General features: G+C 49.4%; 1 protein-coding gene across 4 annotated transcripts in view; it reads left to right on the top strand.

The window, feature by feature from the left end:
* GRIN1 (glutamate ionotropic receptor NMDA type subunit 1) overlaps nt 1-13,181 on the top strand; it is an 851,805-nt gene extending 838,624 nt beyond the window's left edge. For all 4 annotated transcript variants that reach the window (XM_086921247.1, XM_086921250.1, XM_086921251.1 and 1 more), the window contains one exon: nt 9,217-13,181. In XM_086921247.1, the coding sequence (XP_086777373.1) occupies nt 9,217-9,285 (69 nt within the window). In that variant the 3' untranslated portion in view covers nt 9,286-13,181. The remainder of the gene's footprint in view (nt 1-9,216) is intronic.
* Nucleotides 13,182-13,382: the final 201 nt, after the last annotated feature.

Raw genomic sequence — 13,382 nt, 5'->3', positions numbered from 1 at the left:
TAAACGCTGCAGCTGGCACTAAGTGCTGCGCAGTTGTATCAGGGGTGAAAGAGTGCAACTCACTCCTAGCTCAGACATGCCCCCAAAGTCAAGGATTGCGGCCTAAACGGTGCAGCTGCCCACTACTTGCTGGGCAGCTGTAAATCAGCAAATCTGCGGAATGGGCTCTCCCTGGCCCTCAGAGCAACTTGCGACACGTTGGAGCCCTCTAGGCCCTACAACTAACCATGTCTCCTGGAAAGAAAGAACCTAAACGGTGCAGCTGCCCACTACTTGCTGGGCAGCTGTGAACTCAAAACTGCGACATAGGCCCTCACTGGCCCTTAGGACAATTTTGCGCCAAAACGTTGGAGCCATCTAGGCTCTGGAAATCAGCATGTCCCCCAAGGAACTGCGGGGGTAAGGACAAAATGGGCCCTGGCACAACGGTGCCCTCTGGGCCCTGCTGGGTGCTCTATAAAATAACATTGCCCCTGCTGGAACCATCTGGCTCGGAAAAGAAATGGGGGGCGGGGGGCCCACCTAGGCTCCTTAAAGAAATATGCCCCCGGTTTTTGGGGTGGCCCTCTCGCAAGTGGGGCTACCCGGGCGCCCACAAAGCACCCTGATATGGCCACAGACCTGGGGACCCCCGCGGGGCCCTCTCGGCCACCGTCTCCACTTTGGAGCGGCCCACTGCGCGTACAGGCCCGCTCTGACTTCGCCTCTCTCCACCCTCGGACTCCCTCGGGGACTCACCGGTTGGAGCGGGGGACTCTCTCTTCACCCGGCCCCTCTCCTGGGGACCGGGACTCCTCCTAAGGCGGCGGGGGCCGGCAGGAGCACGCAGGGCTCTGTCCTGCACATGGGAGTCAGCGCGGCTCCCCCTACTCGCTCCTCGACCCGGTCCCTCCCCGGAACACAGGCCTGAGCAGGGGAGCCCGCGGGACTCCAAGCGACTTTTCCAGGCTGCCGGGGCGTGCGCGGGAGTTCCTCTGCGAACCCGGAAGTCCCGCCCGCCACCAGGCAAATCCGTGCCTGACTTCCGCTTCTGCCGACCGGGACCGCGGCGGAATTCACTTCACTCAGCACAATGAGGGGAAGGCTCCCTCGGTACCAAAAGTATATCCGGGGGGTGAGATCCTGCTAAAAATCTCCCATAAATGGGGTGGGAACCCGTAATTAACCCCACACCACCACAGCATAATGCAGGGTAGTCACCTGCTCGATTAAACACAAAAGGGCAGGAGCGCTTCCCCCGAGGGAAAACAACAGCGCCCTGCCCATAAATGAAAAACAAAGCGCTCACGAGGTGCTGGGGGCACAGCAACCATCAAGCCCCCAAGGAAGGAACCCCAGAGCAAAGGGGTCCCAGCAACAAGCAGGGAAACCCAGGAAAAGGTCTCCAGGGCGAGGAGAAAGTCTCCCAACCATCCTCAGGCCAGGCAGAAGGGGCCCCAGAAAGAAGTCCTCCAGCAATCCAGGGGCTGGGCAGGGCCCAGGGAGGCAAGCCTTCCCCTAGGCCCCAGCAGCAGCACACCCCTGGTAGATTAAAGTCAGGAAACAAGAAAAAGTTCATGGGGTCACAGCCCTTTTTTGTACACAAAATCCCTTTGTTAACAAGGTGCAGGCAATGGGAGAACCAGCTACAGCTGGTTCAGGGGAACTCCTGAGCACTTTGTTTTGCTCAGCCCCTCTCTCCCTTTCACTGGCCAGGCTAGGCACATCAGACTCACCACAGGGGGTGGAGCCAGCATTGTGGAGGGAATGCCCAGCCCTATTCAGGTCCCAGGTGCACTCCTCCCTCCTATCAACATGCAGATCTCTCCATTCACCACCGGGGCAGACCCATCCAGACTCCTGGAGCCAGGCACACCAGCCAGCTCCAGCGAATCACAAGCCAGACAGTCAATTCACATTCACTGCACAGACATGCCAACTTCTAGAAGTGGCACTTCCACACTAGACACAATAAATCCACGCACATCATCGCGCAGCATTTAATCTCATGAGTTCGCACAAACCAAACTCGACCCTGCACTCCCCACACATCAGGAACTACCATGGACACACATATTCCCCATGCATTCCTATGGGAGGGCAGGCCACTCTCACCACACATACACAGAGAGCGCACGCACTTTACACTGGACCATAGTGAAAAAGTGCGCAGAGGCCTAAATTCACCAACACCAGGTTACAGAAACAGGCTAGGCAAATGCAAAAAGTTTCAGGGTGAACCTGCCAAAAGGGCCAAGTCCAACACAACCCCCTTCCAGCCAAAACGCAGGGTAGACCAATCTCTCCCTTGATGGGCTTCCCTGCTTTGGGCGATAGAACATGGATGCGGGCCCTCACAGCAGGGACACCCTCCGGTTCTACGCCACTCTGAACCCACATGGTTTCCTCTAAACAAGAACTCTCTGGCCCAACTAGGATACCCCACTGGTACTTTCTAGTTGTCTACGGCCAGGAACAGGCCCTAGGCCATCCAGATGTCACAGGTCCTGACCAATCCACAGAGTGGGGGGCAGTAACCCCTGGCACACAATAGCCATTCTCCACTCTCCTTCTCAGTGTAGCTGCAACTCCCACTGATCCTTCAACCTAGGGTCCGCACCCTCAGGCTGACCAGAGGTCTCGGGCAAGAATGCCCCACCCTACCTCTACTTCTGGGGTTCCGCACCCTCCCAGGGAAGCACCCCCCAGAACACAACTCTCCCACCAGTTCAGAACCTCTCTCCATCACTGGTCTACCACCTGGGATCTACCTTCCAGCTACACCGGGGTCAGAGACGAGGACTCCCTCCCTCTGCACCCCCTTGAAGAGTTCTGCACCCTCCCACTGTAGAGCAGGGACCCCCCTCCTTTAAGATGGGCTGCACCTACTCTCAGGGTAGTACTACCATAGTCAGCCAGGGACCCTAAGGATCCCGGCGAGGCCTGAACCACCCCTTCTGGGCAACACAGGGTCTCTTCACTTAAGATGAGCCCCACCTGTGTTCACAGGGGTACCCCTAGAAGGCAACCTGGCCAGGACACTTGTTACAGATGCCCTGCCTTCCAGGTCAGGCTACAACCCGAACCTGGTCTTCCCCTCCGCAGGGAAGGCCCAGCGAACCAGGACTTCACAGGGAGCACGCATGCCCTCCCCCTTGAGGGTGACACATCACTAATGTGTCGTCGAAAGTCTGCCTGACTCAGAACAGAAGTGGTGTCACCATGGTCACTCACGGTTAGCTCCGCCCTTCTGGCTGGCCCCTGACACACTGACTTTTCTACTGGGGCTTTTGTCCCCCTCTCTCCCCTCAACAGGACTTCTGCATCCTCCACTTAGGGGCGGTACTGCCCAACACCAGGACCGCCGGAGTTCTGGTTACAGAAACTCCCCGTCCTCTAGACATAAGAAGATCCTCCTCGAATGACCTGCCAGTACCGCCTAGGCCCCGCCCTTGTGCTCCCTTAGGGAACCCTCCAGGCCCAGAGACTGGGTTTCAGTGCACATGGAAACATGCAGTCCCTCCCACTCCTTCAGAGACAGGACGTGGGCCCCTACAACCCTTCCCATTCTACTGGGACCTAGCTGGGCTACACATGAACCTCTTCCTCCCATCAGGACTAGAAGATACACAAGCCACTCCGGTTGGAATCACTCCCAAATGCCTCTGCAAGACCACTAGTGCACCGCCAGAGATCCACCTTCTGTGCAAACTTCTTATCACACAAAGAACTCACACTCACTTGTCCAGGGCATTTGCAGGACCTCGAGCACACCAGAGGTACACCACCCGTGCAAGCTTCTTGTCAAACAAAGAACTCACACCTACTCCTCTAGGGCCGCTGCAGGACCTACCGCACACCACCAAAGGTTCACCTCCTGTGCAAGCTCCTTATCAAACAAAGAACTCACAACAACTCCTCCAGGGCACACACCACTCATCCACACACACCCCCTCCAGACTAGTGAGACAGTTCCTCACTGCCCCTGACTCTCAACCTGTACCCCTCTTACTGAGCACCAGGCACCATACTCTGGGAACTGGGACTTAACGCACGGGACACATTTTTGCTGCCACCACTGGATCCTACCATACTGGGGAATCCAGACACACACACTACACTCAGGCGATAACCACCCTCCTAAGCTAGCCATTTCTCCTCCACACCCCCTCTCTCCTATCTACCCACACCTCTGGGGACAGGCACAGGGATTGGGCACTGGACCCAGCAAGGGACTCCCTAACTATGGGAACCTCCCCACCCACTGGCGTCCCGCCCTGTCATTTTCTCACTTCTGCCACTAAACATAAAAGCGCAGGAACACCATTTGAAAATGACACTCTTGAGGAAAAACAAAATCAAAAACAATAATCCCCAACATGTGACTATCGTCGCTGTGGTACTGCGCAAACACAAGTCCTAATCCTCACTGCTGATCACCAATATTAGAACTGGGATTTGTATTGGCAAAGGCTTGCGCCAAAGCCAGGCAGAAACCACCACTCTAGTCAGGGCAAGGTAGTCACACGCCAAAATAACCCCTGCTCATCCCCTTGGTAGCTTGGCACGAGCAGTCAGGCTTATCTCGGAGGCAATGTGTAAAGCATTTGCGCACGCACACAGCAACAACATCCCAGGCACACCACAAAAGGAACTCCACACAAGGTTATATAAAAATAAGTTTTGTATTCTCAAAACACATCAGATAGTAATCACACAATATACATCGTGCCATTCACAAGGGATTATTTACACAGGACAGGTCCACGTGGGCCACTGTCAGAATCAGCACTTAGCAGAAATTGGGACAAGTAAAAATAGATCATAAATTTACAACCAGTAATACTGGTAATCACTGTACTCCACCTCAACCTGTAACATAAACTACATTATGCACAGTCACATCAGGCGCGAAGTACATTCTGTGCCAACCTCACCAGCATAAACACATTATGCAATCTCTCACTAGTCTAAACACATTAGACCCTACCTCCTAAGTATAATTCACATTTAGGGGCGTAAAGCACAGAGTTAAGTACAATCTCACTAACACAAACCTACACAGGTAAAACAACCTCATAATCATAAACCACAGTTTTAGAGGTATCAGATACAGGGTGCGCAAAACATACTATAAGCAATACATTTCCTAGGACCACATTTAGAACACATCAATCACATTAGGGTCCTGCGCCCTATCCACATACCAGCCCCCTGGCCAACTGGCCATCTTAAGAAGGGGCTCAAATGCCCTGTGTCCAGAAATGTCAGGGCGCGCTGCTGAGGCAGCGCTAGTCAGGTGTGCGCCATCTGCGCCAACCTTAACGTTGCAGCTGCCCACTACTTGCTGGACAGCTGAGAACAATAAAAGGGCCTAAACGCTGCAGCTGGCACTAAGTGCTGCGCAGCTGTGTCAGGGGTGAAGGAGTTCAACTCACTCCTAGCTCAGACATGCCCCCAAAGACAAGGATTGCGGCCTAAATGGTGCAGCTGCCCACTACTTGCTGGGCAGCTGTAAATCAGCAAAACTGCAGCATGGGCTCTCCCTGGCCCTCAGAGCAACTTGCTACATGTTGGAGCCCTCTAGGCCATACAACTAACCATGTCTCATGGAAAGAAAGAACCTAAATGGTGCAGCTGCCCACTACTTGCTGGGCAGCTGTGAACCCAAAACTGCGACATGGGACCTCACTGGCCCTTAGGACAATTTTGCGCAAAAACGTTGGAGCCATCTAGGCTCTGGAAATCAGCATGTCCCCCAAGGAACTGCGGAGGAAAGGACAAAATGGGCCCTGGCACAACGGTGCCCTCTGGGCCCCACTGGGGGCTCTTTAAAATAACATTGCCCCTGCTGGAGCTATCTGGCTCGGAAAACAAATTGGGGGTGGTTGAGCCACCTAGGCTCCTTAAACAAATATGCCCCCAGTCGTTGGGGCGACCCTCTCGCAAGTGGGGCCGCCAGGGCACCGACAAAGCTCCCTGATATGGCCACAGACCTGGGGACCCCCGCGGGGCCCTCTCGGCCACCATCTCCACCGGTTGGAGCGAGGGACTCTCTCTTTACCCGGCCCCTCTCCTGGGCAACCGGTACTCCTTGTAAAGCAGCGGGCCCGGCGGTAGCATGCAGGGCTCTGTCCTGCGCATGGAAGTCAGCACGGCTCCCCCTGCTCGCTCCTCGACCCGGTCCCTCCCCGGAAGACAGGCCGGGCAGGGGAGCCCGCGGGACTCCAAGCGACTCTTCCATGCTGCTGGGGCGTGTGCGGGAGTTCCTCTGCGAACTCGGAGGTCCCGCCCGCCACCAGGCAAATCCTTGCCTGACTTCCGCTACAGCCGACCGGGGCCGCGGCGGGATTTCACTTCACTCAGCACAATGAGGGGTAGGCTTCCTCGGTACCAAAAGTATATCCCCGGGGTGGGCCCCCGCTAAAAGGCTCCCATAAACGAGGTGGGCACCCATAATTAACCCCACACCACCACGGCATAATGCAGGGTAGGCACCTGCTCGATTAAACACAAAAGGGCAGGAGCGCTTCCCCCGAGGGAAAACAACAGCGCTCTGCCCATAAATGAAAAACAAAGAGCTCAAGAGGCGCTGGGGCACAGCAACCATCAAGCCACCAAGGAAGGACCCCCAGAGCAATGGGGTCCCAGCAGCAAGCAGGGAAACCCAGGAAAAGGACTCCAGGGCGAGGAGAAAGTCTCCCAGCCATCCTCAGGCCAAGCAGAAGGGGCCCCAGAAAGAAGTCCTCCAGCAATCCAGGGGCTGGGCAGGGCCCAGGGAGGCAAGCCTTCCCCTGGGCCCCAGCAGCAGCACACCCCTGGTAGATTCAAGTCAGGAAACAAGAACATTTTTCATGGGGTTACAGCCCCTTTTTATACACAAAATCCCTTTGTTAACAAGGTGCAGGCAATGGGAGAACCAGCTACAGCTGGTTCAGGGGAACTCCTGAGCACTTTGTTTTGCTCAGCCCCTCTCTCCCTTTCACTGGTCAGGCTAGGGACATCAGACACGCCACAGGGGGTGGAGCCAGCATTGTGGAGGGAAGGCCCAGCCCTATTCAGGTCCCAGGTGCGCTCCTCCCTCCTATCAACATGCAGATCTCTCCATTCACCACCGAGGCAGACCCATCCTGACTCCTGGAGCCAGGCACACCAGCCAGCTCCAGCCAATCACAAGCCAGACAGTCAATTCAAATTCACTGCACAGACATGCCAACTTCTAGAAGTGGCACTTCCACACTAGACACAATAAATCCGGGCACATCATTGTGCAGCATTTAATCTCACGAGTTCGCACATACCAAACTCAACCTGCACTCCCCACACATCAGGAACTACCATGGACACACATATTCCCCATGCATTCCTATGGGAGGGCAGGCCACTCTCACCACACATACACAGAGAGCGCACGCACTTTACACTGGACCACAGTGAAAAAGTGCGCAGAGGTCTAAAATCACCAACACCAGGTTACAGAAACAGGCTAGGCAAATGCAAAAACTTTCCCGGTGAACCTGCCAAAGGGGCCAAGTCCAACAGGATCAATATTCAGTGTTCGTTGAGGAGACTGTAAAATAGTAGACACCGCAAATGCTGGCAGCCACTTCTGTGAGATTGCTACACCCTTGACAGAGACTCCGTGGCATTGGTGAGGCCATGCCATTTTCAGCGGTGAGTGCAATTATCCTTAGGGGCTTTGAACATGTGCTAGTGTTAGGCAGGGGAGCCCAGAGAAGTCTGTCTGACTTAAAAGTACAATAGGAGTTGTCTCAAAAGGACTTGCCTTTATAAGACCTATATGGTTGGGGCAGAATCTTATGTTGTGACTGACTCTGCCCCAGACTTACCTGTCTTTACAAGGCACTTGCGATTCTTGTCCTGATCTCTCAGTACCTGACTCTAGCTCTGAAGTCTACTGCCTTCTGGGTCTCATAAAATGAACACATTGGGGCATTATATATGCATTTAAGCTTACTTTTAAAAAGAAATACATTTATCGCATATATAATTTTCCATGCAAATTAGCATACTGATTTGGCATTCTTCAAGCTGCTTGCTAAGCAAAAACATCTTGACCCAGATTTGGTGCCACCTTTCACATGCAAAAAATGTGCCAGCACGTGTATTTAGCAGTGCATAATTGGTAAGCATTTGCATGCGAAAACTTGTAAGAATTGTACTGCCTCCAGCTTAAAACCGATTCAGACCAATTCCCTTTGTTGCATTTCAGGCTTATCCCCTAGATAAAGTATCTACTAAAGGATGCAGAATCAAGGTGTTTACTCAACCTTTATATACGTCTTCTAATTGCACCGTTGTTAGGCTCTCTATAGCTTAATTATTTAATACTAAATGCTAAGTTGTTGGGTAAATCATAAGTTTGCCCTTGTATCAGTATCAATGTTCAACTCCCTTCCATGACACCCAAACACATTGATGCCATCCAGGGCATATGATGACCGACTTCTTTGATAAATATGGGTGGGGTATAACAAAAATACTTAGGTTTGCCGATTTCTTTCTGCAGCCCAAGTTCTACAACTGAGATTTCCAGGAAACACACGTTTAAATGCTTTCCAGTTGCATTTCGAAATATCTTGTAAACACAATAACACACCTGGATGATGTGCGGTAGCTCCAAAGCTTGAACAGTGTCTTAGAAAAATAAGAATAATACAGCTGTTTTTGTAGCACTACTGGCCAATTACTTGCTAATTCCTTGTGCTGTACATAACACCCGCTAATATTACCCCCAACTCACTGATATGTATGCGGTCCAACATGAAAGGCTGAAACAGATAACTTACCAAATTCACGGGGAACATAATTCATGCAATGTCATATCGCACAATAGGACCAGTCTCCAACGTTGATTTGAGCTCTTCCTTAAGTGCCACAATAGCAGCAAACATAAGAGACAGACATCAGACTGTGCTACATGCATTGAGTTACACAGTGTGAAAGACCACCATTTCCAGAATTGTGCTGTACCTGTGAACAGGTTTGCTCTCACTCTGAACTAGACCGTGATCCAACCTGTTAGAGCATGTATTGCATGCATTTTCGTAAAGTCTGACTGGCAAAGTTTGTTTATGTTTGTCATTTAAAGGCCCTGGAAGCTCGCGAGTTCTTAGCTCCGCTGAGAAGCAGCTTCTTGGGCCTTAAAATTGTAAATGTTTGTTTACCATCCATGCTTTGAGGCTCAATTTCCTGATTTTTCTTTGTGTTTCACAGCAGTACCATCCAACAGATATCACTGGACAGCTCAATCTCTCTGACCCCTCGGTCAGTACCGTGGTGTGACGAGACGACCAAGGATCAACTTTCAAAACCAACACCTTATACAGAAGATAAGCACCTTGAGCGAGTGTCATGGAAGAGAAGCACACTTACTAGAGAGACATATCTGCAATCTCAATTCTCCTCATGTCCAAGTCCTCACGCCGGGTGAACCTGGTTGTCCTCTGAAGTCTAATCCCTGTCTCAGAGAGACTAGCAATTGCTCATATTAGATCCCTTAGCCAAGACTAATTATTTTACGCTCATATTGGAAGAGAAGTTGGAATACCAAGCAGGTAAACCTGTGGGGGTTGCATGAATCTGCAATGAGAAGTGTACAAAAGAAGACTGAGCATAAAACATGGAAGAAAAGCAATACAAGCAGACGATTTGTGCAGTGGAAGCCTGACTGCATGTTCTTAATTAAAGAAATGCTATACTGTTTGATGCGCTTGGCGCATATGCTTTGTGGTAATGATAGGAAGCCAGACATATTGAGATCTCTACTGAGCAAGCTAAGTTCACATTTTAGATCAAATTTACTTTGTATTTTCAGATGTAGAGGCCATACGTAGGGACTTCTGTGCTGGGCAACCAACACATTTGGGGACTGCATGCATTTTCAATGAGAGTTCACTTTCTAGTATGTGAAAAAATGTTAACTTCTAAACTTACTTGAAAAGTTAACTTCTATACCAACCCATGAAAAGTGTGAAGTCACATGACAGAGAAAGAATGAAATCTGACACAAGATACAAAATGCAGCCAACCATGGTTGACATATGTTTCCTCTCAATGAACTGGGCTCGAATTTTGGTTTGTTTAGTACATTGCTCAATTGCCCTGCTCAAGGGTGGGTATGTTGAAGTTGACATCAATTTGCTAAGATGTGAACCGCAACTAAAAACTCCTCCTGCTTCAGTAAGCCCTTCTATTTCAACCAGGTTTAGATAGAGTGGTTCAGGCCACACAATTCGCTCCTTTTGTTGCTAGGTCATTTTAGAGGCCTTTTGAATAGCACTGTTTTTGATCAACTGTCTTGTCTAGATTTGACTCGTGTAATCATGAAGTGAATGATTCCAGTTTTACAAACATGAGTCATATCAGCCAATTTCTTGCAAGCTTTTTTGGAAAGGGTGAGGTATTCTCCGAAACACACGAGCATCACCTGAAGAGTTGGGTCATTAAATAGCGACCATCCACAATAACTGTCTTGTTCTGCAGTAGGCCAACATGCCTCAATGTTGTTTGTAATCAAAGAGGCTTCCTACTAATGTTGGCTCCCATGCTTGCGGGCAGAGGTTTTCATCGCCGAATGCGTAGTCGATGTGCAGGCTGCATCCAAAGCAGTAAACAAAAAAAGTGTAGGACTAGAACACTCCTGAGGTTAATCAAACTTTTCACAAAACGGCACTGATCATGTGTTCAACAATAGTCTGGTTCTAAGGCTTTATTTATTAAGCTTATTAGAGGGAAGGAAACTGTGCTACCAAAACGAATATAACATCTTTCATTTCGATACGTGTACTTAGCTATGATATGCTATATCTCACTGAATGTAAAATGGGATATAGTGTGAATAATAGGTTTCCCATTTTATTTTTTAGGCCATGCCACGATGCAATGATCAGTCCATCCTACGAACAACTAGAGAGGCTGTCTTAGAATCAAAAGGCTTCTATGCATGCCAATGCTTTAGAAAGGCTTCTAGGGCAAGAGTGAAATCCACTATAAGTCAGATTTTCCCAGTTTCAATTGTTCAGACTCATCCCCTTAGTTGCTGGAGGCCCTCAAAGGCTACTTTCAGGATTGAAGTGTCCTTTAGTACAACTAATATATTTTTTAAATTAAGCTTTTTGTCACTATTGCTTTCTTTCTTTTATGGAAGGGTTTGCATCTTATGGTTAACACTTAGTGAATCTGGTGCAGAACAGGGCCACCAGTGCAACTGTGGAGAGATACAATACAGAGTAAAGATTACGGTACACCTAAAGGTTAGCTGCAGGAGTCTACTGTTTCTAAAAAGACTTTAGACATTGATAAATACCTGCTGTGCTCAAAAATGCCCCGTTCTTTTGAAAAGCAAAGGAACCCGTTCACTCCTTCTGTCACAAGTCAGCTGTGTTAGAGCCAAATGTCATCATTCTTTCCACGTTACAGGTGGTCCCAGGGAATATTCCTTTTATACTGCACTTTATGGCTCTAACATGACATGACATTGACATTCCCGAGTTAGAGGCCACAAGACTTCCTTCCAACTCCAGGGTAAACGTCAGACAATAATGAGTGACACGCGTATCTTGAAATGAGACCCAGACTTAAAAGTAATTTTAAAGAGGTTTGATCAGAAATGCATGATTTAATTGCACTACAACTTTAAATAGTATAGTCAGTGGAAAACTGGGAAATCTAGAAAGTTATCTGCTAGCTGGCACCTTGCCTACATTCTTGTCGGATCTCTGTAAAAGTCGATGTATAATCCTCCGCCATCTTAGTTCTAAGACGTACTTTTAAGTGATCCAGTACTTCTACATAATGAAGCTGCCAATGCACATCGATGATGATTCTGCCGCCTGTACGTATTTATATATTCAACAGTAAATGTTTTTCATAGTATTTTTATGCTGCACTGCAAGGCATGTTGTGTTCTGTACAGTCCCGCGTACACATGTTTTGCTTTCCCAATGGCGCAATAAAGGATGCGGGGTATCCAGGAAGGGGATGATGGCACAGCTCTCATGGCCACGCCACCTGTTTTCAGCTGACCCTGGACTCTCTTATGACTTATAAAAGATGTACTTTGGGTGAGTGCTAAGAATGCGTTAATGAGAAGCGACATGGTCTGTAGAACCCATCGTGTGATTGCCGCAGGCCCATAGGCATGTGGTGTAATGTGATGGGAGAGGTACTTACCAGTGTGTGAATGTGTTTGTGGGAGAGAAAAAGAGGCAGACGGACTACACGTCAGGAGCCTATCAGAGTTCACATCAGTTGTTACGGTGAGGGGATCTCATTTATGAAATCACGTCATAATAGTCATCCCGTAGAAATGCAGTCACAGGCATTCATACATATCCTAAACTAAATTGTCACACTCGTTCTACTGAAGGAATAGTGGAATGTTTCTGACGCGTCATCAGTTTCAGAATGCTTGCCTTGCAGGGAATGGCTTCTCGGTCAGGTGACGCCTTGAAAACGGGTTCTGACCTTGGTGGGTTTGATTCCAATTAAATATAGATTCTTAAGGATATGGTCATAATTTGAATGGAAATCCTTAATGTCCTTCTCTCATCTGATTTTAGAGGTCTCTTTCCGTGTACCAATGGCTTAGTATCTCCCGATTTGGCCCACCTCACATGGGATCTGTGGTTAACACGTGGAATAGGGCCCGGGACTCACCACTCAATAGGTACCGCCAAGTAACCTGCTCATGTTCAGAATACCAACCCACACACAATAAAATTGCACACGACAGTAAGAGGGCCTGTGATAAAAAAAGGGCAATAAAAATGTTGGCCAACAAGCTCCTCTCACCCGACCCCAGTCCCGCGCTCACTGATGGCCGAAGTGTGCATGTCGTGGTGTGACAGAAAGGACGTGATCGACCATGTATGCCAGAATGGAATCCATCAACCCCGCATTCCATCCTGAGGTGGGGGGCTTACTCTTCAGCTCCGGGGAGGAGGGTTAAGGTGCTGTGTAAATGTGCTTTCTGAATATCATTGTTTTTTCCCTTTGAAATGCTATAATGTAAGTATGTGTACTAAAAAGCTCAATACACAATGAAGTCAAAGGGAAGCAGGAGAAGGCTGTATTGTTAATTATGCTGCAATGTCATTGGGAAATATATTATATCCTAGTAAAAACACACCAACGCTGGGAAAATGAACCACTACTTTCAAATAAAGAAAACAACAATTTCTTTATGTTATGTCTGTTTTTCTTCGCCTTGACAATATATGAGAAGAGAGATGTGATGTGTGCAATCGACTGGGGTGGCTGAGTCAGAGAGATGAAGTACCTTAGGCTGGGTGTTGGGCTGGGACCAGCCAGCTTGAATCCACCCAAGGCACTGCTTCCCACACGCTGACAGCGGACACTGTCCCGGAGTACTATTTCTG

Source organism: Lissotriton vulgaris, chromosome 5, assembly GCF_964263255.1.
Source record: "Lissotriton vulgaris chromosome 5, aLisVul1.2, whole genome shotgun sequence".
Classification (NCBI taxonomy): domain Eukaryota; kingdom Metazoa; phylum Chordata; class Amphibia; order Caudata; family Salamandridae; genus Lissotriton; species Lissotriton vulgaris.
This window is presented reverse-complemented; position numbering and strand designations above follow the sequence as displayed.